Genomic DNA, 25417 nt, shown 5'->3' with positions numbered 1-25417 from the left:
GTGTTCACAGCGTCCGCAGCTCGTAATAATTCACCTGACTGGAACGCGACACCTCCTCGAACGATAAACCACAGCTATTCTTACCCTGACAGCTGGCAGGATTTATTCCTTTGATGGAGTAGTTAATACAATTTATCCGACATAACGCTTTGCCACCACGCAAGAGCAGAACGCAAGCTGGACTGCGATCCCACAGCGCAAAACTGCATCTTGTTGGTACCATGTCAACTCCTAGAAGCCTCGAGACCCTCGTCCTGCTTCCCCTTCATCGTCACCACAACCAACCTGTGCTGTCCTGGCCGCTCTCGCCTGGCAATTGGTTTTGTCACAACCTTGGCTACCAGCTCCCAACACGTCGTTATCTCCCTCGCTAGACAAACGTCAAAACTATCTGAAAATGACTTCTATCTTCTGCCAGCAATGGTTGTAAAAGTGTGCAAAAAGTTTTTATTCAGGGTCCTCCGTCCATACTCAGCCATAACCCTATCCCCGTCCCAGGTCCTGCACCGCCGGGAACGCAGCAAAATCCCACTAAAGCACTGGTTTTCTGTCACAGAATCGTTTGGCACATGGAAACTACAGTTGGCTCCTCCTTAAACACTCGGGGAAGTTGAAATGCATAGAGCGTAGCACGAAAAGAAGCCGGGACACGGGTTCATGTACACTTGGCCCTGGTAACACAGCAAGAACTCGAGCACTCGAGTCGCCCGCTGTCCTTCAGAGGGAGGCACGTTCAACGTTCGGCTTCAGCCATCCCAGCGGGTACAACGTCGTTAGCGAGATGGGACCTGTGGACACGGCATGTCCTCTCAGCCTCTGATGAGCCCCGCGGACGCCTGACGGTGCCGTGCTCGTCTTCTCCGAACGGCGCTTTGGCATGTCCAGGTGTTCATCATCTTCTGCTTGAATCACGTTTTCAAAAATAACCTGTATCTTCAGTGTCCTCAGATCTGATGATTCGTTCTTCTGGTTTCATTAGTACAAATGGAGCACATACAAAATTGGAAAAAATAGCTCTAATACTTAAACTCTGACAACTCCATAGGTTGATGCATTATTTGCTTGGGGGAAGTGGGGGAATTACAACATATACAAAAATGTATTTGATACAAAGAAGGGAAATGTAACATAAAAAAAGTCAAAGGCACCAGCATAACTTCCAAAGCCCAAGTCAGAGCACAGATACATGTTTTTGAACCACCCACCGCACCAAGCACATTATCCCCTAAGCTTCTGGCCAGCAAGTCTAAAGGGAAAATAAAGAGCAGACAGGAAGACAGCTGGAATTCTTTTTCTTGCCCTGACTATAGCTGATCATTTGATCATAAATAAAGTATCTGACCCCTACCTACAGATCCATAAACTGACATCCAAAGACTCGACCAATCGTTAAGTTTCTACAAAGAGGCCACATGTTCGATTAAAAAGTCCACAAAGCGCTGGTGTATGAGAAACAGCTGAACGCTTCTCCTCCCCCTCTCTCCAGATTCCTCTTAAAAAGCAAAACGCATCTCAATACGTGACAATTTCTTAAGTAGCCAAGTTGTCAATTCTACAGTACAGTAACAGCTAATCCATACAAGAAACGAGGGGCAAGATGTACCTTCACATTTGTCACACTTGCCACGAATCTCGTCATACAGGAGCTTACCAGAGTGATATAAAACTGAACGGGTAGAGGGGAAGAAGAGGAGAGTGAAAAGAGATCAGCAGGTGAAATTAGTACTGCTCTCTGAAAGCTTGAATCTGTCATTCAAGTATTGAAAGTACCCAGAAGGGTACAATGAATGGGAGCTGCTACAGCGAAATGGTTAAAAATAACCCCTTAAAACCCCAGGCACAGTAAGTGGCATTTCTGGGCTGTCTGCAAAACAAAAGTAAAAGGCCAGTAATTCAGTCCTTGATTCCTTCCCGACCCCAGACAGGGATTGCTAGAGGCACCACACTTTATTCTGGGTGTCTTCTGGATGAGAGTTTCTTCCCTTTCGCAGACATTTCCCACCCGCCCCCCCAGAAAATCCCTCCCCCCAGATGTGTAACAATTTCATATATTATAAAGATTTGTAAAATACAAACGAACAAACAAACAAACAAAAGGGATGAAGGCTGTGGCGGTAATGTTAGCGGTTACTCTTCATTGCTTCTTTGGCTGCCAAGATCAGTGGCGTCAAGCTAGACAGAGGTTTGGCCAGTTTCAAGAAGGGATGCTGTCAGGAAGAGAGAAACACAGTCAATTAGAGAAAGACACCGTTCGAAAAGCCACTAAAAGCCAGATATTTACATGGCTCTTTTCACCCTGAGGTCTGAAAAGACCTCTGTCCCTTGCTCCCGAAGGGACAGACCCGGAGCACTTAATAATCGTTCCTTCTCACCCCAAAAAGAGCATTAGGCCGTTTCTTTTGCAATAATTCACTACAAAGAGGTTTCCTGCTCAAATATCTTCTCTCAGTCCCATTCTGCTCACTTCAATGGCTATACTAAAGTAAGTTTGTAAACTGTTGGATGCCGTGGCATCTGTATCTCAGGCTGTGAGGGGAAGGCGATTCTCACCTGTAGCAATTCTTTGGCTGACCCTCTTTTCTCTACATCCATCTCTAAACATCGGTTCAAGAAATCCCGGAATATCGGGGACAGTTTCTCGGGGTTCTGCAGCTCTGGTGTGCCGTTAGTTGCTATCAAATATAACGCCTGCAAAATGAGGAATATCGTATAACCAAAAAGATGCCAAACTGAGGTGCCCAGTGGCAATCCCTTAGTCTAGATCAGGAAGGGCTCTGCAGCCCACTTCTCTCCTTGACAAGATAAAACCCAAGAATGCCGCAATTCTACACAGTCATGACCTATTCTTACCAATAGCAAAATAACATTTAAAATCTTTTGGCACTAGATACTTACCTTGGCAAAGAAAATATCAGATTCTGACACAAGCGGCATTTTTCACAACCTAATGGGTTTACTAAACTAGGACAGAAAACTGAGTTCGAAGTCCAACATTTTAGTTACAAGCAGGTACTAATCTTCTAAATGGAAAAATTCAGTAGGGCTGACTGCAAATTCAAGATGAGTTCGTTCCATTTGGAGGAATTTTCTTGCGCTGCTGAAGCTTGTTGTGGTTTTTTGTCTCATTTTCTCTTTAATGTAGATAGTTAACTAAACACGTTCGTATGGTAAACACCGGCAAACCTCCGGGCTCCTTACCCTCAGGGGGTTTTCGTTGAGGTATGGGGGTTCTCCTTCTACCATCTCAATGGCCATGATGCCTAGAGACCAGATGTCCACTTTGGGGCCGTACGCTTTCCGCGTCACCACTTCGGGAGCCATCCAGTACGGGGTTCCCACCATGGTGCTGCGCTTGCTCTGCTCGGGGGTGATCTGAGCACAGAAACCAAAGTCAGCTGTAGGATAACAGAACGTTAAAAAGTTAAACTGGTGCACCCCACGTAAGCCGGTTTCCTAGAAGATTTCTCTATTACTACACATATATTTTACTCCTTCACACTTGATGGGCTCGGGGGTGTCTCCTTTTTTCTTCCCCCTGCCATATTGGCCGTACTACAAAATCCAACATGCAAGACAGGTACAAAACCTGAAGGTGTTTGAGCAGGGCAGACTTCTGTGGCATGAAGATAAGGCTTTTTGTCCTCTGGAAAAACAATGTGAATATTATCACCCTGCAGAACAGTATTTTGCCCAGTCTTCAAGATTCCTAGACTGGTAACAGCCCAAAAAAACAGTAATCACACAGAACACAAGTGTCCTGTGCATGGCAGGCTATAGAACGTGATGTGGAACACACCGATCCACAAGCTACAGCTTCTGCCCTGCTAAACAGATGTAATTTGTGCGGCTATCGAGTTGGACATTTCACAGCATTTTGGCCATCAAATACAGGTACTACAGCTGACAGACACACGGAAACAAGGCTTCAGATACGCGAAACGCTGCCCCACTCAGCAGAAGGAACCTGGACAAACAAACCTTTCCACAAGGAAACTACCGGAGGGAACAACCACACTCAAGAAAACGAGAAAAGTCACCTATTCCTATAGCCTTCAGGTGCAGCAGCAAGGCATGTCCCATCATGTTACTTTATCCAGCTGCAGCACTCCCATTTCCCAGGCATGTAAAGCATCAATAAGAACAGAGTTAAGGCAGGAGACAGATTTTACCTTATCATTGACACTAAGTTTGAGAGAGAAAGAGAGAGAGAGAAAGAGAGAGAGAAAGAGAGAGAATTTAAAATCTGGAGTCACGTTTGAAAGTGTCAAGCCACGTAGTGCTGACAATAGAGCCACAGTTGTCAAAGTGTGAAGTTGTACCAAGAGAGTGATTGAACAAAGAACTGCCCACACCCCAATTGTCAAGATGCTGCCTTAAAAAAAAGGGGGAAAAAATAGACCTATAGCAGCCACTGAGCTCCTCACCAGCACTTCTTGGCCTTTATTAGTGTCCCACTCAACTCAAAGCACAGTGTATATCAATGAAGACACCAGAGAACCAGAAATGTGTTTCTCCTGACCTACCAACAAGGCCTTCGGCATCATGCCCCAGTGAGAAGAGGCAGGCAAGATGGAGAACCCAGTTTCACCAACCAGCAGACCGTGTGCAGGTCCGTGGTGGTGCCAGGCAGGCTAGGATCTGCCCCCTCTCCTGCCACAAGGAAGCCAAACTCCCCCAGAGAAGGGGAAGAGCTTGACAAGAAGGTGGAGCTTCTTCCACCCTAAGCAAGTGCGAGAAGCTCTGTGAGCACCCAGACAAAGAAAGCATTGATGAGACAGCTTGTCTCATGGCTGATTACAGAATCTCCCCTTCACATAAGACATTTTCACAGCTAACTCCTGTTTCCTCCCGTCTCTCCTTCCTCCTGGGGCCGACGCTTCTTTACACCAGCTGCCAACCCTGTCCTCTCACCACTCTGTTTTGCTTTGACAGCTCTTTGATTTTTGAGCCTTCTCCCGCTAACTTTTCTCAGCCACATCCTCTACTCGCTTATCTTCAGCCTCTGAATCCACAGTTTTGCACAAACACATCACACCCTTTAAAAAACAATAAAACCTGCTATGTAAGCAAGCAGTGCATCCACTGGTAACAAATCAAGTTGCTCATTATCCTTCTACATAACCCACATAAGACCGAAAACTATCACGAGTAAGGGATATTGCTGAGATACATTTCAAATTCCTACCCCACTGTAAAAACATCATCCCTTAACTCTCCAGTTGCTTTATGCTTTGCACATTCCTGCATACCAAGGAGTCAGACAATGCGCCTCTGCCCCAACAATCCTGACAGTTTCTTCATGTGGTTTCACATTTCTTTATTGCCACAAACGTTTACACACACCAGAAACTAACTTACTGTGCACAAGCCCATGCGTGCGTGACAATTATCTGAAAAGCAAGTCGTTTCTTTCGTCATTCCATGATTATATGAACAAAAGTGTGTTACACTTTCAGTCCAAGAAAAGGAGACCTGGTGCAAGCGCAGCATAAAACTACACTGCAATATATATGGTTAATAATGTTCTCGTTAGTGGCAAAGCATTAAAAGCAACCTGAGGAGACTAACGGAGCAACCGCAGATCGCTGCAACTTTTCTCTTGCAATCACTCCCTGCCTGGTCCCAGTTACTTCACATTTGCCAACAGATTCATGTGGCAACAGGTTTGCTTCAACATCCTTCCGGTCTAACGCGCTCGCAGCCTCCGTCCTCGGGCCCTCAGAATTTCAGTATCTGCTACCTGCCATTTACGCATTTGATAATACAGAATGAATTTCTATTACTCAGAGGCAATAAAAATTCACCTCAAGTTTTCCTGTCAACTCTCCTACCCATTTACACTCTCCAAGTCGAAGTTTACTGCAAAAGGGAAAACTGAATATTGAAACAACTGCCTTCTACTCACTTAGTTTAACTGATCCATCCATTCCCAACAGCACATTGTCGCTCTTAATGTCTCTGTGGATGACCTGGTTGGCATGTAGGAACTCAAGCGCTTGCAAACACTGGATGGGAGGAGAGAAAAAAAAACATTCAGCATATGAAAACAGAATTTGTGTGTGTCAGTATGAATTCAAAAGCAACGCTTAGACCCTCACTCAGTTCTGAGTGGTACAAATATAAGAGGTGTTCTTTAAAATAACCAGCAGAGGAAGCTCTTGTGCTACAAGTACTCTCCAGATCTCATGAGGTCAACGGTTTTTTAACCAGTTTCTCTGCTATCTTAAACCTAGAAACTAAACTCCTCATCACTCGAGACGCTCTCAAAAATCCCAGGTGTTAACTTTGGTACATGCCACAAATTCTACAGAGGAACAATAAAGGATGAAGTGAGAGCTTTTCCAAGAGGAATCGGTGAGAGTTCGTTCTCAACACACATGGAACTTCTCCTACAGTGAAGGCTGTAAAACACCTTCATTATGAAAGCCATACATATTTTTTTTTTGCATTGTTTTCCATTAAAACCTTTCACACTAACTTTCTGCCTGAAAACAATTAAATTTACTTTTGCTGTTTGAGAATAAAATGAAAAAAAAATCACAAGCTTTTCCTCTTTTACTATAAGCAGAACATTTACCATTTGCAACTTGGCACAGATGTACTTTTCTGGTGTGGTTTTTTTTGTGATTTCATTTGCTTCAGTGAAGTGGCCCTGCCTTGCAGAACGAAGCACATCTAACACACCAGGCAGCAGAGTTTTGATGAAGTACGATGGTTCAATATGAGACTTTTTCCTCGGAAAAGCTAATTACCGTTACGGTCAATAGTTACTTTCAGTTCTCCGCTTCCAGCTCTAGTTTCTCAGGAAACCATTACCTGTCCGTACATGTTAAGGTACAAGTTTGCTTTCCATCCCCTCCTTTTTGTTGACTCATCAAAAGCAGATGTTACCTTGATGCAGCCAGATGGAGCTCTTAAAAGTCTAAGTTTCATGTGCCCAGCAGATAATACAATTACTCTCCTCCTGCCCTAATAAATCAAGCCTGAGCTGGATGCTGCCGCTCTGACTCAGGGCAGAAACCACCGACAAGTTGTGACTTCAGCTATTTTTAACTCTTCCATTTGATATCTTACTGCAATCTTAAAATTATTCCAATTGCGAGCTTCTGGAGAATTGTTTTTCTGAGAAATCCAGAAGGCAAGCTCAGCTGTCACGGACCTATAGATTTCATGCACCACGAGAATGAGAAAGGGACAGTCTGCACCAAGCTCAGCTGTATTTTAGTACATGTTTTTTAAACTATTCTTATTTCATCAGGTCCACTTCCACACTCAAAGCAAACACAGTTCCCCTTCTTCCTACTGGAAAACACCCTGAAGCTTTCATGCTTTTTTCTTTTTTCTGCTCCTACCTCTACAGTCTATGTTACCTATATATGATTACTCAAGGCTTTTTGGTGCCTTGGAATATTCTTTGTTAGTCTAAGTTAAAAAATACATTCTTTCCCACCTGCTAAACTCCTTCATTGCCCTTCCCTGAACTTCAAAACACATTATCAATAATCTTACTGTTAAAACTGTCAGCAGGACTGGGCAACCCAGGTACCAAACCCCAAATGTGTTTGCTCCACCACCTACCCTCCCCAAACATCCAGCTCCAAACTGCCAGAGCTCTCGTGTTACAACTTGCAAAGCCCCAATGCCACACTGAAGCATTAACAAATGTACGGAGACTATCTAAGAACTTTGAGTGTCAGATTTGTACGACAGTGTTTTGTAAACTCTCACAAGAGGGTATCTCTCAGACAATAACTTTCTAAAAATGGAAAACAGAGACTCTCCCACCACGCCAGGGCAAAAGTATTTATATATCTAATAGACATTTAACAGGCAGATTCACATTAACTCCTACAATACAGTTTCATCTGGGAGCAAAGTGAACACCACAAATGTTGTCTATTTTTAAAGCCTCCTCTCCTAGAAACACTGAGGTTAATACTCCTTTGAGCAAGGATGACAGGACTAGACTCCCTCTGGAGCTCATCACTTCTCCTCAACTGACCTAGGCAACTGCTGTTCAACACTACAGGAGGCACTCCCTCCTCAACCAAAGCTTTGCATCTTGCTTTTCATGTTTTTCATCAGCTTTGTCATCAGAAACTCTGAATAAAGCCTCAAACATTGGCCTCTTGCACTGTGGCACAGAGGGAAACTTAAGCCTTACAGGCCATCTCATCAACATAGCTTCTTGACTTGGAGTCCAAATATAAGCACGCTCCTGTTTAATAAGGCACCAGCTCTTAAGCATGTCGAGCTTGTAGGTTTGATTAAAGAAGTGGTGATAAAATGCTTTTGTGGATGAAGACCTCTTTCTTTCCCACCTGTTTGGGACCTCTTGCAATCTTGCCAGTTAATGTCTTGCCAGTTAATGCCAGTTAATTCCAAACCCCCAATTTTCCTGGTTAAACTTGTTATTTTCTGTTATTTTGCTATCAATTTCTCCTCTCAGTATTGTTCATCCTTCCCAACTCAATGGCTTCAACGGCAACTGTTATAATTAGTCCTAACTTAAGTGTACCACAAATTCTAAGAGTGCGTCTTCATTCCTCTACCGACAAAATTCAACTACAACACTCACCTCTCTGCAAACAGCAGCGATCTGCGCTTCATCCATACACGTTTCTGTGACCACATCTGTTAGTGAGCCCCCAGCCAGATACTCCATCACCACGAACAGTTCATCTCCTACGAGGTAACTGCAAACAGAAAACGAAGAGCACACTCGTTTGCCATCACGAGGTCAAGAACTGGAAAACGACTGAGAAGAGTCGGGCAATGAAATGATTCACAAGCACTTCTAGACAAATGGTAAAGTTCATCTCTGGAAGGCAACATGAAATGTAAATGCTGCCAATAAAAGCTGCGTGCTTCTTATGGCCTAAATGGGCAGGATAGCATCCTACCGGACAGATGACCTGTTATTTTTGTTTCAGATGACAGTCTAAATACAGTTTCATTTGCTTATAAGACCCTCAGGTACGGATCTGTGTAAGTAAATCAAGTTAAAACCTCTGGAAGCCCCTGGGGATGAAGGAATCGACCAGACGGCCGCGCTTACCTGTCCAGGAAGTTGACGATGTTGGGGTTCTTTAGCTCCTTCATTACCAAGATTTCATTAATAATCAGCTCCTTCTTGGGCTGTTTCTGCAGGTTTATCTGTTTAATAGCAACCTGAATAGGACAAAATAAAACAGCAATCACTCGAACCCCAGGTATCAAAACCATTCGGTTGTTCTTAATATGGTGGAAATTTAGAAGAAATTCCATAACAGAATTAAAGGAGTTTAGCACAGCTTGCAGCTGGCAAGTTATTTATTAGCATACAACTGAAAAGAATTACAGCTCGATGAGCATACAACTCACGCCCACAGCCAACATCACCTTCTTGCAGCTGAAAAGATCCGCAAACAATAATGAAGGCCAGAAGGAAACATTCAGAAGATAAAAAGATACTCGCCCAATTTCATTTCAATGGGCCTAGGGCAGAAGAGGATCTTGTAGCAATTAAGGGTGATAGAATAAACCTTCCAATGCAAGGCAAGACAATAGGTGTTTCTAGGTTCCGACCAAATTAGCCTTTGGGTATAAGAAGTGCTGGGAGGCAGAAGGAATTGCTCTCAAAGCAATTAAGCAACTGAACTATCCCAGAGAAGGAAAGGAAGATCAAGAGCTGTCTTGTCCAGGAAATAAGCTAATCAGGGTAACTATGCCCGATTTTAAAATGTAGAAGAATTGTTGCAGTTATGTCACCTGCAACACTTAGAGGAGGCACTTTGGAGTTTACAAGATGACCTGCCCACCAGTCCAAAACCAAATGCAAGAACCAATATAACCCTGTAGAAACCATCGCTATTATATTGCCAAGAGCACTGAAAGGAGAAAACAGAATCATAATTAAGTTTTCAGGGGATCTCTGGAGGCCACCTGGTCCAATCCATTGCCCACAGCACAGCCAATGTGGAGCAGGTTGCTGAAGGTTTTGTGCAACTGTGGTTTGAATGTAAATATCCATGGGCAGATATTCAACGAGCACTCTGGGCTCCTGTCCCATGTTCAACCATCCTGACTGTGAGGGGAAAAACATTTCTGCTATCTAATCAGACTCTCTTTTATGGCAATTTTTGTCTGTTACCTCTTGTCCTGTCATTGTGTTGCTCTAGGAGAAGTCTGCGCTCGATATTCTCTACACCTTCCCATTCGGGCATTGAAAATAGCAATAAAATCCTCCTTTGGCCTGTTCTCACCACTGAATAGACCAAATTCTACCCGGAAAGCCGGAGTACTGCATCCCTTTAATGCACGGAGACTGCAAACGGCCTGACAAGATGCACGGGAGGTCTAAGAAAGGAACTGAATTACAAAATGTAGCATGCACTCAGTATGAGGACATGAAGTACTGCAGTGCGCAGAGAGGAATCTAAGAGACGAGGCATTGGGATGATTGAAAGGCTTGTGTTTTAGAGATGTGCTCCGATACAGTATTGGTAAATGCAGCTGATGTTGAAAGGGCAATTACTGATCAGTGACCTGAGGCTACTGGCAGATGTTTAAAAGAAAATTAAGGGATTTTGAAATTAAAGAAAAGCAAATAATTCCTAAGTTTAAATCCTGGGAACCAGGGATGACCACTAGGTGACAAGCAAGAAGATTATTGCTGATGTTATCAACTTCACCAGGGGGGTTTGGAGATACCAAGGAAGGAAAGCAAAGAGCAGGACGTGGAGAAGGCTCTGTGACCACAGCGGAGAATCACATCGGGGGAGCTGTCACATACAGACGGGCACATCCACCACCTCCGCTGACACGGGACTAGAGAGCAAGTGTGCAAACACTGAACAAAATGTGAGTTTTGAAAATGCGGGACACCACTGCCCACAATTCGCAAAGGCAAAACTTTATTCAAAACACCTCACTCCCTCTGCTTTTCACCCGAAAGACAAAACTCTATTTTTAGCTTGGATCATCTGATTATCACAGAACAAGGCACACACTGTTACAGATGACTATGACAACATTCTTCTGGGAGGTGATAGCAGAGATGGGAGCCACAGAAAGAAATCGAGTCAAGTAATTTCACAGAATCCCAGAGTGTCAGGGGCTGGAAAGGCCCTGGAAAGCTCATCCAGTGCAATCCCCCCATGGAGCAGGAACACCCAGATGAGGTTACACAGGAAGGTGTCCAGGTGGCTTGGAATGTCTGCACAGAAGGAGACTCCACAACCTCCCTGGGCAGCCTGGGCCAGGCTCTGACACCCTCACCCCAGACAAGTTTCTTCCCATATTTCAGTGGAACCTCCTGTGTTCCAGTTTGCACCCATTGCCCCTTGTCCTGTCACTGGTTGTCACCCAGAAGAGCCTGGCTCCATCCTCCTGACACTCCCCCTTCCCATATTGATCCCCAGGAATGAGTCCCCCCTCAGTCTCCTCTTGTCCAGCTCCAGAGCCCCAGCTCCCTCAGCCTTTCCTCACACGGGAGATGCTCCACTCCCTTCAGCATCTTGGTGGCTGCGCTGGACTCTCTCCAGCAGTTCCCTGTCCTGCTGGAACTGAGGGGCCACAACTGGACACAAGATTCCAGGTGTGGTCTCCCCAGGGCAGAGCAGAGGGGCAGGAGAACCTCTCTGACCTACTGACCACCCCCTTCTAACCCACCCCAGGTACCATTGGCCTTCCTGGCCACAAGGGCCCAGTGCTGGCTCATGGTCACCCTGCCGTCCCCAGGACCTCCAGGTCCCTTTCCCCTACACTGCTCTCCAACAGCTCATTTCCCAACTTATGCTGGAGCCCACATAAAAACATTTGGCCACCTACATAAAAAAATTTACACAGACAAAGCAATCGCAGTGCAGTGAACACAGAAATCTCACCTCCTGCCCCGTTGCCACATCGATAGCTGTGAACACTGTACCTGAAGCCCTGGGAAGAAAAAAAAATAACATTGCAGGCAGTTGTGTAACAAACACACACATGAACAGATAGATCACAAACACTAAACTGTGTCAGCTTGCATGTTGCAAGAGCTTTATCAAAAAGAAGGTTATTAGAAGCAAGTGGTATCACGGAAACACCAGGTGGTTCACACACAAACAAAATCATCTCGAGTTCTCTTTGACACCAACTATCCTCCTGTATCCAGCGTGTTTGAGCCCCCAGAAGATCAGATAAGCTGGGCAACCCCTTCTGCAATAGGTATTAACTTTTCTTTTCCCTCAGGGAAGCCCACGCACAAACACAGACAGACCTATTTGGAAAGTATACAGTAGGAGTTAGGCTGGAAAAGCTACAACTTGTATTAATATATACTTTCTTCTCCAATAATACCTTAGTCCAGGCAGTACTGTTATCGAAGATAACTCTGACATGTCCTCATGCTATTCAGCCATCATGAACACATCTTACCAGAGAGGAAAGGACTAGATACACTCTCCCATTAAAAGAATATTTCCAGTCTTCACCATGTGTTTATCAGCACTTAACACAGCCCACATTTCTGCCTGCTTCAGTAAGCAAGGGCTACACCATCAGATTGAACAGAGAACTGCTCTTAATGCTGCCTCACTGGGAATAAAAGTTGGGGTGAGCACTTACCCCTGCCCGATTTTTTCATATCTGGTGTATTTTTTCTTGGGATCTCCTATGCTCACGATAGTCCCTAAAGAAGAAAAGAGACACATCATGCTATTTCCCACTAGTATCTCAATTTAATTGTGGTCTTCTGTGTAGCAAAACCCAGTGTAGGGTTATGACAAACCCGGTAGCTGGGCCTAGTCTGGAAACCAGTCAGTTCTTGGCTTAAGCACAGGAACATCAATGTGAAAAATTGTCTTCAAAATAACTACGGAACCAACAACAGCAGAAGCTATTTTGTGTTATTATGGTTGTATTATACAGGCAGATCGCACTGTCACAAATCAACTTCAACCCACAAAACCTGTTCTACGATCTTTTTTACCCAATAAGGCTCTGAAGCACATAAATCAGCAAAACTTGTGAATGCTCGTATCAGCTGCTCTTGGACACAAAACCGATCAAGCATGGTATCCACACAAGCCATAAAAGATGAGGGCAAAAGCTTAATGTTCCTCTCCAGCCTTAAAGCCGTCATTTATCTGAAACAAAAACCACCTACGTAGTTTCTCCACGATCTCTTCATCCGACATTTTGGTCTTCTTCTTCTGTTTATCACCCGATTTCGTCGCGCTGTCAACAGCGGCGTCACCGGCCGGCGCGGGGATGGGGTCAATCACAGATCGAGTGTAAATCTGTTAAAACAGAGACCATTCTTCAAAGATTCCCCAAACACCAGTTGACATAACAGGTTGGAGGCAGAAATTAGATCTGAGAAGCATTAAATTCCATAAAGTCAAGATGCTGGTAACTTTATTGAGCTCTGAAAGAAGGACCCAGGCACCCCCTGAGCGGATGCCAGGAGATTCATTTCCACACACAAACCTTTGGTGGGTTTTCTACCTGCTTATTCTGCATAACCCACGCTAGTTATCAGCGCAGAAATCACTATTTAATAGCGAGATTCAACCACTACTGAGATTGAAAGGAAAAAAGATTCATGCTTCAACATGAAAAGAAGCACGAGGCTCTCGAAAACTTCCCAGTTGCCCCTGGTTTAGGGGATTTTCTTGGAGCTTTATTTAATTTCCTCCTGAGCTGTTCATGGACACACCTTAGAAATATCAAGCTGTAAGATCTGTCACATTTGATACGTTTACACACCCAGAGTGGGTGATTATAAAGCAGCATCATTGACACAAATACACAATTCACATTTGCGCTCCCGCAGCAAAAATAAATGGGCAGAGCAGCAACATATCCACATATCACAGTCCAAAGTATGAGCTGGGATTTGTTAGCAAGGCATGAAGTTCAAGACAACTACACTGAAACTTAACGAACAACTTCTTAAGCATTTAACTTTCCAGGTAATGCCGATGAGTAAAATCAGCTTTTGAATCTTAAATGTGAATTTGTTTGGGTTTAGGTGGGATATTTGGTGAGGTTACCACACTGCAATCAAATGAAATAAAGGAAATCAAAGACACTGCCACTTTTAGGACTAAGAAGCCTCCTCGTCGTATCTTGGGTTGAAGTAGAGGCTTCACTGGCTATCTTCAACACAAGCCCACAAACAAATCAGCATTAACTTCAGGATTTCTGATCCGATATCCAGAAATTAGGCATTTTCTTAGCAAACTCAAAGAAAAAGCAGAACTTAGAAGAGTTTATTTCACAATTACAACGCTTTGCTAGGTAAGAGAAGTAGAAAAAGTCCTGTGGCACCGAGGAGTTTGGGAATTTGACAGCCACTCACCGATTTTGTGTGGTCTGGCCGTGGGGCAATAACAGGAGGGGGAGCTTCCTCATCATCCTCATCATCATCTGCCACAGCTGTTGATGGCTCCGAACCTTTGGCATTGCCCTATATTTTTAACCAAATTACAAAAAAATAATGAACAAACAGAATTGTTTCCCCTGCAGAGTTAAAGACTTGCTTCTCTGTGCACCCCCCATGAAGATTAAAGAATTCTTACTGTTGTCAAAAGAAAATAATAGGTTGAGTGGTTTAAGTGCCCTATTACGTTTTATTCCAAGACTAAAATACTATTGCTCCAGTGAAATACGCTCTGTTGACGCCCCAAATTTATGTTTTTATTTCACAAAAATCTCATTTTGTTTTACACTACAAGATTCAGTACACAGCAAATGTAGAAGACCTGAACTCTTACGCGAGTACGAATAGACAAAGAATAGCAAACACACTCACCGTTGGTGTTCCTGAAGGGAAACCATCTTTTTCTAAATAGGACAAACAGCAGAATACATAAAATCATCAGAAAAATTATAAAGAGTGAACAGAGTAAAGAACTGTGGCAGGATGCAAACCCCGCTCTCTCCCCCTCCCTCCTTCGATATGGAAGGAGTAGACACATCTCTCTCTCTGCTACTTGAGGCTGACAGCTGCTTTTGTTTGGCCCCAGAGCCCCTGGCCAGGGCCGTTAGGAGAAGGGAGCGCCGAGGCGCCAGGGAGCCGCTGGGTACCTGCGGCCAGTATGGGGGATGTTTGGAGGCTTCAGGGGCACCCACAGCCAGTGTGGAGGTGCAGAGAAGCTTCTGGAATGCCTACAGTCAGATCTGATCAGGCTATAAAAACAGGATTCTCGTCGAGGCTTCGCCCCTTATGCGCGACCTCTTGGAGTTACGAGCTGAGCCGCTGCTGCCAGGAGGCACTGCTCCCCCTCCCCCGGGATGGAGACTCCGGCGTAGTTTCCGTGCTCAATACGAGCACGTGTATAAATTAATCCTCGCACAATCGCAGGTGTATTTTCCTCCCGTGCTTTCACATAAGCACGTGTAACATTCCGTGCACATTTGCACGTGTATTTCTCCTAGCAGGATTGCAAGTGTATTATAAATTAATCCTCGCAGAATCGCGAGTGTACACTTTCCGTACTCAATACAAGTACGTGTATCCCTTTAAAATAATCCCGCATCGTGTTCAGGCAAGTGTGGACTCTTCTCGGACTCAGAGACAGCTCCGGCATTGTTTTTGGTAAAGCCATGTGCATGCACACTCTGGACCTCCTGTTGTATTAGTTGCTGCCCCTTAATAATTTACTTAACTGATATCCAAACCTGTATTCAAGTCACTTTGGAGTGCTAAAACCCCATCTTCCACTGGTCAATCCGCTGCACTTTCTTTTACCAAATAAAGGCTTATTTTGGACCCTGTTGTCCCTTAAACTAACCTCGGGGTGCCTCCGTGACAAGAACACAGAGAGCTCTGGAGACTTTTTTTCAGCTCTCATAAAGCCAAATTTCATGGTCACAACCGCAGAAGGAAGCTGCAAGTTTCTAAAATCCTCCCCTAAGGGCAGATAGACCCACTCGGTGTTCCAAACCGAGCACTGATCATCACATTCATGTGTTCTGCCTTATCGAGATGTGAAACCAGGATCAAACAGGTATTTCTGCTCCCTTAGCAGTATCTTGAATCAAGGAGGAGAGTATTACTAAGCTGTTTTCAGAAACAATTCGAAGAAAACTAGGTAAAACCGCATGTGTTTGCAGGGCAGACATTCTCTCAACCCCCCACATGGCTCCTGACCTGAAAACAACTTATTTTGCATCTTTGATGTCACCACATCCAGTTCACAGGCAGCTGTTTTAGCCACAGACAAGAGGAGCAAGGTCTCCAGCACAAAACCAATTAATCAGAGTCTCAGCTTCATAAACATAGCCCATTACAAGTTAATTTTGGCCGCCAGTTTGAATTATACAGTTCCACTTCTTTCCCCTCTCCACTTAAGACAGGAAATTAACTGGACAACACCAGTTTCCAGTGAGTTTTAAATCCATCTTCGAGTTTGCTCCTCATTGAAAAGCAGCTCGCCCTCTCAGCATTTTAATCTGATTTATGATTCTGAAAGAGTGGAGACTGCGTTCCCAACACCCAACTCCCCTTTAATATGCCTCGGATCTCACCTGGAGCAGAAAAACTCAGATACTTCTGTTTTGCCGTGTCTTTGGAGTCGTAGAACTTCAGCACATCTAGTACCGCCTGGGGATTTTTCTTCTGTTCTAGCTTTGTGATATTTGAGGTCTGCAGCAACCGAGCCCATTGCTCTGGCATTCCCTGAAATAACAGGCGATTTTAAGCATCCTTCTGGTATTTGCAAGTTTTAAAAGGCAGAATAAATTTATTTCCTCTATAAAAAGCACAACGCATTAAGCCTTAGACACATGAACAGGTGGGAGGGGTTTTAACGGAGAGCTGTATGTCCACAGGTGACACAACCCACAGCCAATATCTTGAGGTGACACAACATCAGATGTGACATTTGCACTAACAGGTCACAGTCGCCTTGCTCTGCGTGCTGTACAAATACACAGTAAAATTATTTCTTTGATAAAAATCAACAACGGCTTCAGTACAGCGCTGACCCGCGGCTGTTTTCCGAGTAGCTCCCAGGCTGGTTTACTTACAGTGAACTCTCCAGTAACGGCATCGAAGCCAACGTGGATGGTGTGCTCAAAATCCGACGGCGGGGAGATCTCCGGCCTTTCCTTTTCCTTCTTCTTGCTTCCTGAAAAAGAGATTCAAAGATGTGCTGAGCAAAGATTTGAAGTCCTATTGTCTCCATTTGATAGGGTCGATGCAAGTAGCACAACACTTAGGGTGAAAATAACCATTATTCTGTTTACAGGATGGAGGTGTTTAAATACACAGCACACTGATTTAATATTTTCAAGTTGGTATAGACTTCACCTAGGAACGAACAACTTGTTCCATTCAAATCATTTATACTAAGGTAGCAGGCAAATAAGAGATTAAAAGTGCCACAGTGCTCTGTTGAGCATAACAAATCCAAATACATGAAATGTTCACAGTGCAAAAATAGACATGTTAATAGGGATTAAGAAGAATAGCAAAGACAACTTCATTTCAACCTCAATTTCACCCTAAAGACAGTAAAAATTCAGTTGCCTCACTGTTCCAATTCAAGGTAATTAATGCAAACTAGGACTTCCTGTGATGAAGATAAGAGTTTATAGCCTCGGAGCAATTACCTAATTTAAATTAAAGGGTTTGGGGTTGCATAAGTACCAGAAGCAAAAACAGATAATGAGGAAGACCATGTGCACAATCCAACCCAGCTCCAATTAAATTTATAAGATGTTTTATAACGCCTGGGGCTTGGGTTTTTTGTCTTTTTTTTTTTTTTTTTTCCCCTGACAAAGTTAAAATAAACTGGAAGACAATTTGTAGTTCAACCTAAATATAAAATACACCATTCTGTTCGTTTGACTCCGAAAAGGTTCAGAGGTGAAAGGTGGAAGGTTTCAGGAACCTGTTTTATTATTCTTGCAGAAATAAAAGCTCGCTCTTCATTAACACACAATAAAAAGTTACCGAACATGGGGCAAGTGTAGAGGAGGCTGCTTAGAGCCAGCGAGCCCGTCTGAAATCCCCTCACGCCAGCCGAGAGGAAGGACGGGGAGCCGAGGACAATACTTACAAACGAAAAGCCATGTGGGCTGCCCCAGCCGAACAATGCACTGGAAAGACAGGGCGATTATAAACAGGATATCTTTAATATGGCTGCACAGGTCAGAGCCAAAAAAGCAAAGGGACTGTCGAATGTTCTCATTAACATCGTGCGGTCACAGGACAAGAGAAACTTGCTTATGAGAAAACACTTTAAGCGCTGTTTTTCCCTGATCTCTCACAGATGTTTATGTGAAAGCAAGGGAAAAGAAAGAAAAGAGTTAAATTCCTCAGGAAGGTTCTTCTTCGGGAGCACTTGATATGTAGGGAACAGGAGATGGTGCTCAAACCAGCATGTGTTGCGCAAATAAACGAACTCCATCAAAAAATACACTCATTTTATTAGCAGGCGAGTCAAGGAGAGTGAAAATCCCTCCTCTGCCCACAAGGGCAGCACTTCAAACACATGCAAGTGGAGAGGTCCTGGCAAGAGGCAAATCCCGTGAGTCACGGGTTGGCAGGACATAGCCAAGGCCACGCTGCTCTGCAACCTGCATGTGCCACAGCTCTGTACCAGCCGGGAACCCGGTAATAAAGGGTACTGCGTGTTCCAAACGGCAAGTGACTCCGAGGTGAGGCCGCGGCCCCGCAGAGGCAGCAGCAACCTGGGGGGCAATGGGGTGATCACGAGCCAGCAATCCGCCCGGTACCTGGGGTGTGTGAGGAAGAGTGTGAGCAGCACGTCAGGGACACTGGAGGTTGTTCCTCCTGCTCTACTCTGCCCTGGTGAGGCCACATCTGGAGTTGGGTCCAGTTCTGGGCTTCACAGTTTAATAAGGACAAGGAATTACTGGAGAGAGTCCACCACAGGGACACAAAGATGTTGAGGGATCTGGAGCATCTTTGTGCTGAAGACAGGGCAAATGTAGAGTCTTGTATCTAGAAAGAAACAACCCCAGGTTCCAGAATAAGTTGGGAAACGAGCTGTTGGAGAGCAGTGTAGGGGAAAGGGACCTGGGGGTCCTGGGGACAGCAGGGTGAGCATGAGCCAGCACTGGGCCCTTGTGGCCAGGAAGGCCAGTGGTACCTGGGGTGGGTTAGAAGGGGGTGGTCAGTAGGTCAGAGAGGTTCTCCTGCCCCTCTGCTCTGCCCTGGGGAGACCACACCTGGAATCTTGTGTCCAGTTGTGGCCCCTCAGTTCCAGCAGGACAAGGAATTGCTGCAGAGAGTCCAGCGCAGCCACCAAGATGCTGAAGGGAGTGGAGCATCTCCCGGGTGAGGAAAGGCTGAGGGAGCTGGGGCTCTGGAGCTGGACAAGAGGAGACTGAGGGGGGACTCATTCCTGGGGATCAATATGGGAGGGGGGAGTGTCAGGAGGATGGAGCCAGGCTCTTCTGGGTGACAACCAGTGACAGGACAAGGGGCAATGGGTGCAAACTGGAACACAGGAGGTTCCACTTAAACTTGAGAAGAAAGTTCTTCATGGTAAGGGTGGCAGAGCCTGGCCCAGGCTGCCCAGGGAGGTTGTGGAGTCTCCTTCTGTGCAGACATTCCAACCCGCCTGGACACCTTCCTGCGTAACCTCATCTGGGTGTTCCTGCTCTATGGGGGGATTGCACTGGATGAGCTTTCCAGGGCCCTTCCAGTCCCTGACATTCTGGGATTCTGTGAGCTGGGGCTGTTGAGCTGGAGAAGAGAAGCTGAGAGGGATCTGATCAATGGGATCAATATCTCAGGGTGAGTGTCAGAGGATGGACCAGACTCTGTTCAGTGGTGCCCAACGCCAGGGTGAGGGGCAACAGGCACAGACTGAAACACAGGAGGCTCCATCTGAACAGGAGCAGAACCTTCTTTGCTGGGAGGTGCCAGAGCCTGGCCCAGGCTGCCCAGAGCGGGTGTGGAGTCTCCTCCACAAGAAACGCAGCCATTTCTCCACAGGCTGCTGGTTGTAGGTAGAGAACTCCAGGTGGTAAACTCTGAGTTACGGAGCCACAGGTGAAACCACAATGAAATCCACCCGGAGCTCCCAGTCTCAAGCCGATCACATACACGATCCCAGGTCCGGGCGATGCCCCACGGCATCTCCTGTAATAAGGTCTGCTCAAAAACCACCATTTCTTGGTTTGTGGGCCTATTTTAAAGCCTTCCAAAAACACACGCAGGTTCATTTAACTTCAGAAGTCCAGCCAAGAAAATTCATGGCAATTAAGCACTCTAGTAAAAAGATGACTATCACCTCATTTATCCTAAACAATGGAACTAAAGGGGGGAAAAAACCTCCATGACTAGGTCGTTAAATAATCCCTTCAATCTCTGATGATTATTTCAGTGCAGAACTAGCTCAGACTCGGGGCAGAAATTCTGGCTTTGCTAAATCCCGCCTGTCTGCAGCGAGTCCCCCAAAGGCCACCCTGTCCCCAAACAACCTTATCCTATCACAAGCCTGTTTGCTGCAGCCTCGTACGTGTACAAATGAACAATATCTTCATTTGCCAAAAAGGAAAACTTAACAAAGTGCTATAAAAATGGTAAGTTTTGCACTGGCTGGAGAAATTTTTCCCATGAAAACAATCCCTACCACACATCAACAGATTATTTTTGCATATATTCCCATCATATTATTAAAATCCAAGCAGGAAGTTAACATTTCTGTAAAGCTTCCCAGCAGCAGAATTTAAAAACCAAATTTTATTTAAATAGGCATTTCTGGTGAGGGTGCGTCTCGGCCACGCTAATGAGCAAAACAACATCTGACTGATGGTTTGGTGCCAGAAAGTCACGATGTCCATTTATATTCCGCTTACATTTGACAGCCAGTTTTGTGGTCTCGAGGGCCGAAAACATCTCTTTGGATGGTTACACCATCCTTGCTGCAGGTCAACCAAGCAACAAGAAAACCCACAACTTGCAGATAGTTTCTTCAAGCTGCATAATTCAATGACCATTTTTCCTAACCACATTATCTTGCCGTGGAGTAAAACCTGCTATGTTTCAGTAGAATGTTACTTTAAGTACTTTTTAACACCTAGGAAAGATAAACTGGCACCGTTTTATCCAAAACATACTTTTCTCAGCAGAAATTATTTCTTCTGGTTTTAGTTTGCATCACAAAATATTGGTAGGGATGCAGACACATGCTAAACAAGTATCCAGATTAATTTCCATAAATTTGGCACACATCAGTATTTATAGAGTAGTCTGGAAAAGCTTAAGTAAAGGGACTCTCAAACACATCCAAAGGAGCCAATACAAGTCTTCAACCACCTCCCCAGCCACTTCAGCAACGACCAAACCCCAAGATGGAAAGAGGAAACATCCGAGGAGAAGTAAAGGCACTAGAGAACGTCACAAAGCTCTCTAGCACCCACTCACGTTCGGCATTTGTTTCCCAACATAAGCAGGTATTAACATCGCTAATTCAGAGCAAGGAAAACCTTCCTTCGCATGGGGTTTATGTTCAATTTTATGATATCCCCATCTGTAAAAAAGGCCACAAATGCCCTGAGGAATGATCATCCCACCAGCAACGCGACAAGCACCATCCCAGCTCCTAAATCATTCTCCCAGACTGAAGATGGACAGATTAGATCCTTCCACCAGATGTATTAACACTTGGCAGCACTCACTGCAGTCTCTAGGCACTTCCTCTCAATACCAGTGATATAACGGTAAAACACCAGTTCATGTACCCAGATCCACCACCTCCACAGCCCTCTTCCCCTCCTCTTTTTCTCCTCCTCCTCCTCTCTTCTCCCTCTTCTTCTTCTCCTTCTCCTCCTCCTCTTCTTCTCCTCTTCTCCTCTCCTCCTCTTCTTCTTCTTCCACACTTTAAGGCCGGTAAGAAAAGCCCACCACTTCTATTGCTGTAACCCAGCCACGGACAGCTATTTCACAATAAGTGACCTTGTGAAATAACTATTCTGCTTCCAAAAGCTACACTGGCCAAATCTTTCCATCCTCCGAAAAGGAAAAACACACCCACCGTTTGGAGCAGAAATTCCGCCAGATCTTGCGAGCACGGGGAAGCTCGTGTTTGTGTGCAGAGGGATTGCTCACCCAGCTGAGCGAGGGTAAGAACCAGCCCTGGGGAAAATCCTTAGCTAAGGGAATAAATAACCGGAGGAGCAAAGTCTCTGGAAACAGTCAAACCTGTGTCGGCGTGACCGAACCGGTCCTGCCCGGCATGTCAGCAGAATTAACAGATAATACGAGCTGCAAGGTCCTTCCCCAGGTGCATCTTAATATTCATCACAAAAACGCTAACTGGTAGAGATTAAGAAAATGCATAGGAGTTTGAAGTCAGGCTTGTAAGTCCCTGCGCAGTTTTACCATCCCAGATGTAAGAAGATATTTACATCTGTGCAGCATTTTATTGTATGCGGATACAGAGATCCTCGAGAAGCAGGGGCAAGGCTGCAGTGCTGTATATACACTCACGGTACAGAAAAGTGGACAGAAACTAAGCACTAAGTCTAGTTTCATGACAGCAATTTCTTTCTCAGAAATAATCCTTGTTTACAGCAATCCAGATTTTTCCCCCACTAGTAATTAATCCTAACAGTGCCGTTACACAGACAGAACAACTTTATTTTTCTCAATTCCCCTTCATGCACACTGTATTTTCCCCAGCATTTCTTTCCCATCTCTTTTCTCCTCAAGGTACCACCTAAATGGTCAACAACATGAAGTACCTTCCAAAACAACTGGATGCTCAGTTCAAAGTAAAAATCCGCATTTAGCGTAGCAAAAAGGCAAGTAATATGATGCTTAGGAATCACAAACATTTCTTAGGGTTGTTTGGAAATGCATTCCTTTAAACTGGGCAGCAAACATGAGAAGCAATAGGTGGTGGTTTGCCTCAGTGAGCTATTTAATTTTTCTTACTTAGCATTTCATGTTCAAACATCGCAATGCAAACAGAACGAACATCTCAGCTCATTAAACACATACATCCAACTTTCAACACTTCTTCCACACTTGGACGGGCTCGACTCAAGTGTCTAAAGAGCTACGAAAACTTACAAGAAGTAAAGGGATAAAAGTAATAACTTTGGAAAACAGAGGCATCTTACCTTTTTCAGCGCCAGTGAATATGGAGATGATTTTATTCCTAGGTTTTCTCTCCTCTGGTACAGAGGGCAGGGGTTTCAAGCTGTGGTTGGCAGACAACGGGTCTTTGCCCCACGAACTGAAGATAGCGCTGGTCATCCGGACGGGAGGAGCTGGTGGCTTGTCTTCCAGTTCTCCATTGTCAAACATGGTTCTCAACAGCTAGTGACGGCCCTGCAACACAAATCATTGCTTTAACATAGGAGAATATAAAACATACAATATAAAAATACAGCTCTACTTGTGTTGGCTGACAGGGAAGGAACCTGGTGAGCACAGCACCGGCAGACGCCGATGTCTCCGCCAAATGAATCAGATCCCATCCTTGTTCGCACTTCTGGGCCACCCGCTCGTTTGTGTCAGCAGCAGCAGCATTTGCGGGACAGAAAGACGAACTTCTCCAGCGATAAAACCAACTCAGTCAAAAAGAACAGCCTGTTATCATGTGAAGCAGTTCCCAGATCTGGTTCACTATTGGTTCACATACAGGACAGCACAACTTCTTTTAGGGGGAGCTCTATTCCAAACAGCTTCATCTGCATTCATTTTTGTCATTTATCAGACAAGATCCCAGGGAGAAAAGAATAGCTTATAAGTCATAATTCACACGGTCCACATTAAGTCACATTAAGAATATCTCTACCCAAATTATGCAGCCTACATTGAAGAGGATGGGACTAAGATCCACTGAATGAGGACTTTGTGCCACACTTTCTCCATTTGGAAAAAGAACATACACTATCACCACAATCTTCTTTGAGTCCTTAACAAAAACATGAGCGTGACCATGAGCAAATAGCTGCTAAAGCTAAAGACACCACACAATAAAGCATCTACATGACACATTGCACATTCAAGAAAATCTGCGCTGGCCTTTCCTCCCTCCTCATAATATCCTGGAGATTTTTCTCTAAGAAGCAGGCAGCCTCTCTGCTACGGGGTAAATAGCACAAAGATATAGAGAAATTACATTGTGATGACAGGTGAATAATAAATATGCTTCTCATTCCTCCATATGCTTAAACGATGAGCAACCTGTTTGGAACACTTGATTTAACATCTCCTCTGCGTTGACCTCCTCGTGTCCCAACAGTTTGGGAAATGACCAGTTTGCTGGTATCTACCCACCTATCATAGTCCCAATGCTCAGCCTCAGCCACACCACAGTGCCACCCCTAAAAATCAGGATAAAACGGTGCAGTTCACACTCAATTATCACACTATTTTCAAAGGATCACTATTGTGCTATCTCGACACAACACACGCGCCTTGCACGATGCGGTCTTAGCGGCAGAACTAAACCCAGGATTTCCTCACGTATAATACTGTCAGATCCCAATGAAGAAAAAGAACACAGGTGAGCAGCCTGAATTAATCCAGTGCAAGAGCATATTGGTTTATGTCGTGAAGCTCAAAAGAGACTGATAGAGAACAACAAATAAATAGACCTGCAACACTCGAACGTGTCTGCAGGGATGTGGTTGTGAATCGGACTGCGATTCCCATCCTCCAGCAGCCTTCCCTATTCTCTAACTGACTGCTGTTTCAGATGCTGCAAGTTATCTGCAGGACCTTCTACGTTCTCCAGTACCTATGCTGCAATATGGGGAAAAAATTAGGAGCCCTCCAATCTAACTGCAGGTCTGAGCAGCTTACCCAAAGGGATTTTCATTCCAAAGGTTCTTCTAAAAATACATATTGTCTGCCTGCAGTTTGAGGCATAGAAATTTCTGGTCTGAACCACCAGATCAGATATAGGGTATTCAAGAGTCCTATTGAAGTTGGGCTTGGAGCGATATGATAATTACAGCATAATCCATTTCCCTTATGCTCATCAAATCTCAGAAAATAGTAGGACGCAGGGTTCTTAGATATCCACATGCAAGTCGACATTTAAAAGAAATCATCCCTCCTTTTGTACAAAGACAATCAGAAAAATAAATCATTGGAGGTAAAGAAGCATATGACACAACTTTAACACTAAAATCATATACTATGTTAAGAAAGCAACATCACGAGGAGCCTTCTGTGTTTTTCTAAAGCAAACCCCATTATTTTCTCCGTCTGTGCATTTCTTGGAGCTGCCTGATGTTGGCAAGAGCAGGATGTCAGGATAACCAACCAACCTGCACCTGAAACTGGGCAAGAACAGACTCCAAGCTCAGACTAATTCCCTCGGAGACCTCAGTCACTGAGTTAACAACACTGTAACACGGTGTTCAGGCTGCAAATTAAATAAAAAATACCGCACTTTTGCTTACGTATTTGTAAATTAATTTCTCCCTATAGTAAAATCTGATCACATAC

General features: G+C 44.6%; 1 protein-coding gene across 3 annotated transcripts in view; it reads right to left on the bottom strand.

Annotated features, from left to right (window-relative positions):
* Positions 1 to 2026: 2026 nt before the first annotated feature.
* PAK2 (p21 (RAC1) activated kinase 2) overlaps positions 2027 to 25417 on the bottom strand; it is a 43601-nt gene continuing 20210 nt past the window's right edge. For 2 of the 3 annotated variants that reach the window (XM_080349304.1, XM_080349305.1), the window contains exons 2-15: positions 23074 to 23284; positions 16999 to 17099; positions 16498 to 16648; positions 14780 to 14811; positions 14327 to 14434; positions 13130 to 13262; positions 12589 to 12652; positions 11868 to 11916; positions 9059 to 9171; positions 8579 to 8696; positions 5906 to 6005; positions 3199 to 3395; positions 2551 to 2688; positions 2027 to 2207 (exon numbers count right to left, since the gene is read on the bottom strand). In XM_080349304.1, coding sequence (XP_080205430.1) covers positions 2121 to 2207; positions 2551 to 2688; positions 3199 to 3395; positions 5906 to 6005; positions 8579 to 8696; positions 9059 to 9171; positions 11868 to 11916; positions 12589 to 12652; positions 13130 to 13262; positions 14327 to 14434; positions 14780 to 14811; positions 16498 to 16648; positions 16999 to 17099; positions 23074 to 23260 — 1578 coding nt within the window. In that variant the 5' untranslated portion in view covers positions 23261 to 23284 and the 3' untranslated portion in view covers positions 2027 to 2120. Of the gene's footprint in view, positions 2208 to 2550; positions 2689 to 3198; positions 3396 to 5905; positions 6006 to 8578; positions 8697 to 9058; positions 9172 to 11867; positions 11917 to 12588; positions 12653 to 13129; positions 13263 to 14326; positions 14435 to 14779; positions 14812 to 16497; positions 16649 to 16998; positions 17100 to 23073; positions 23285 to 25417 lie in introns of those variants that run through there. The other variant, XM_080349306.1, reaches the window with a different exon arrangement.

The sequence above is a fragment of the Nesoenas mayeri genome, assembly GCF_963082525.1.
Source record: "Nesoenas mayeri genome assembly, chromosome: 9".
Taxonomy (NCBI): Eukaryota; Metazoa; Chordata; class Aves; order Columbiformes; family Columbidae; genus Nesoenas; species Nesoenas mayeri.
The sequence above is the reverse complement of the archived record's forward strand: the minus strand, read 5'-3'. Positions and strand labels throughout refer to the sequence as shown.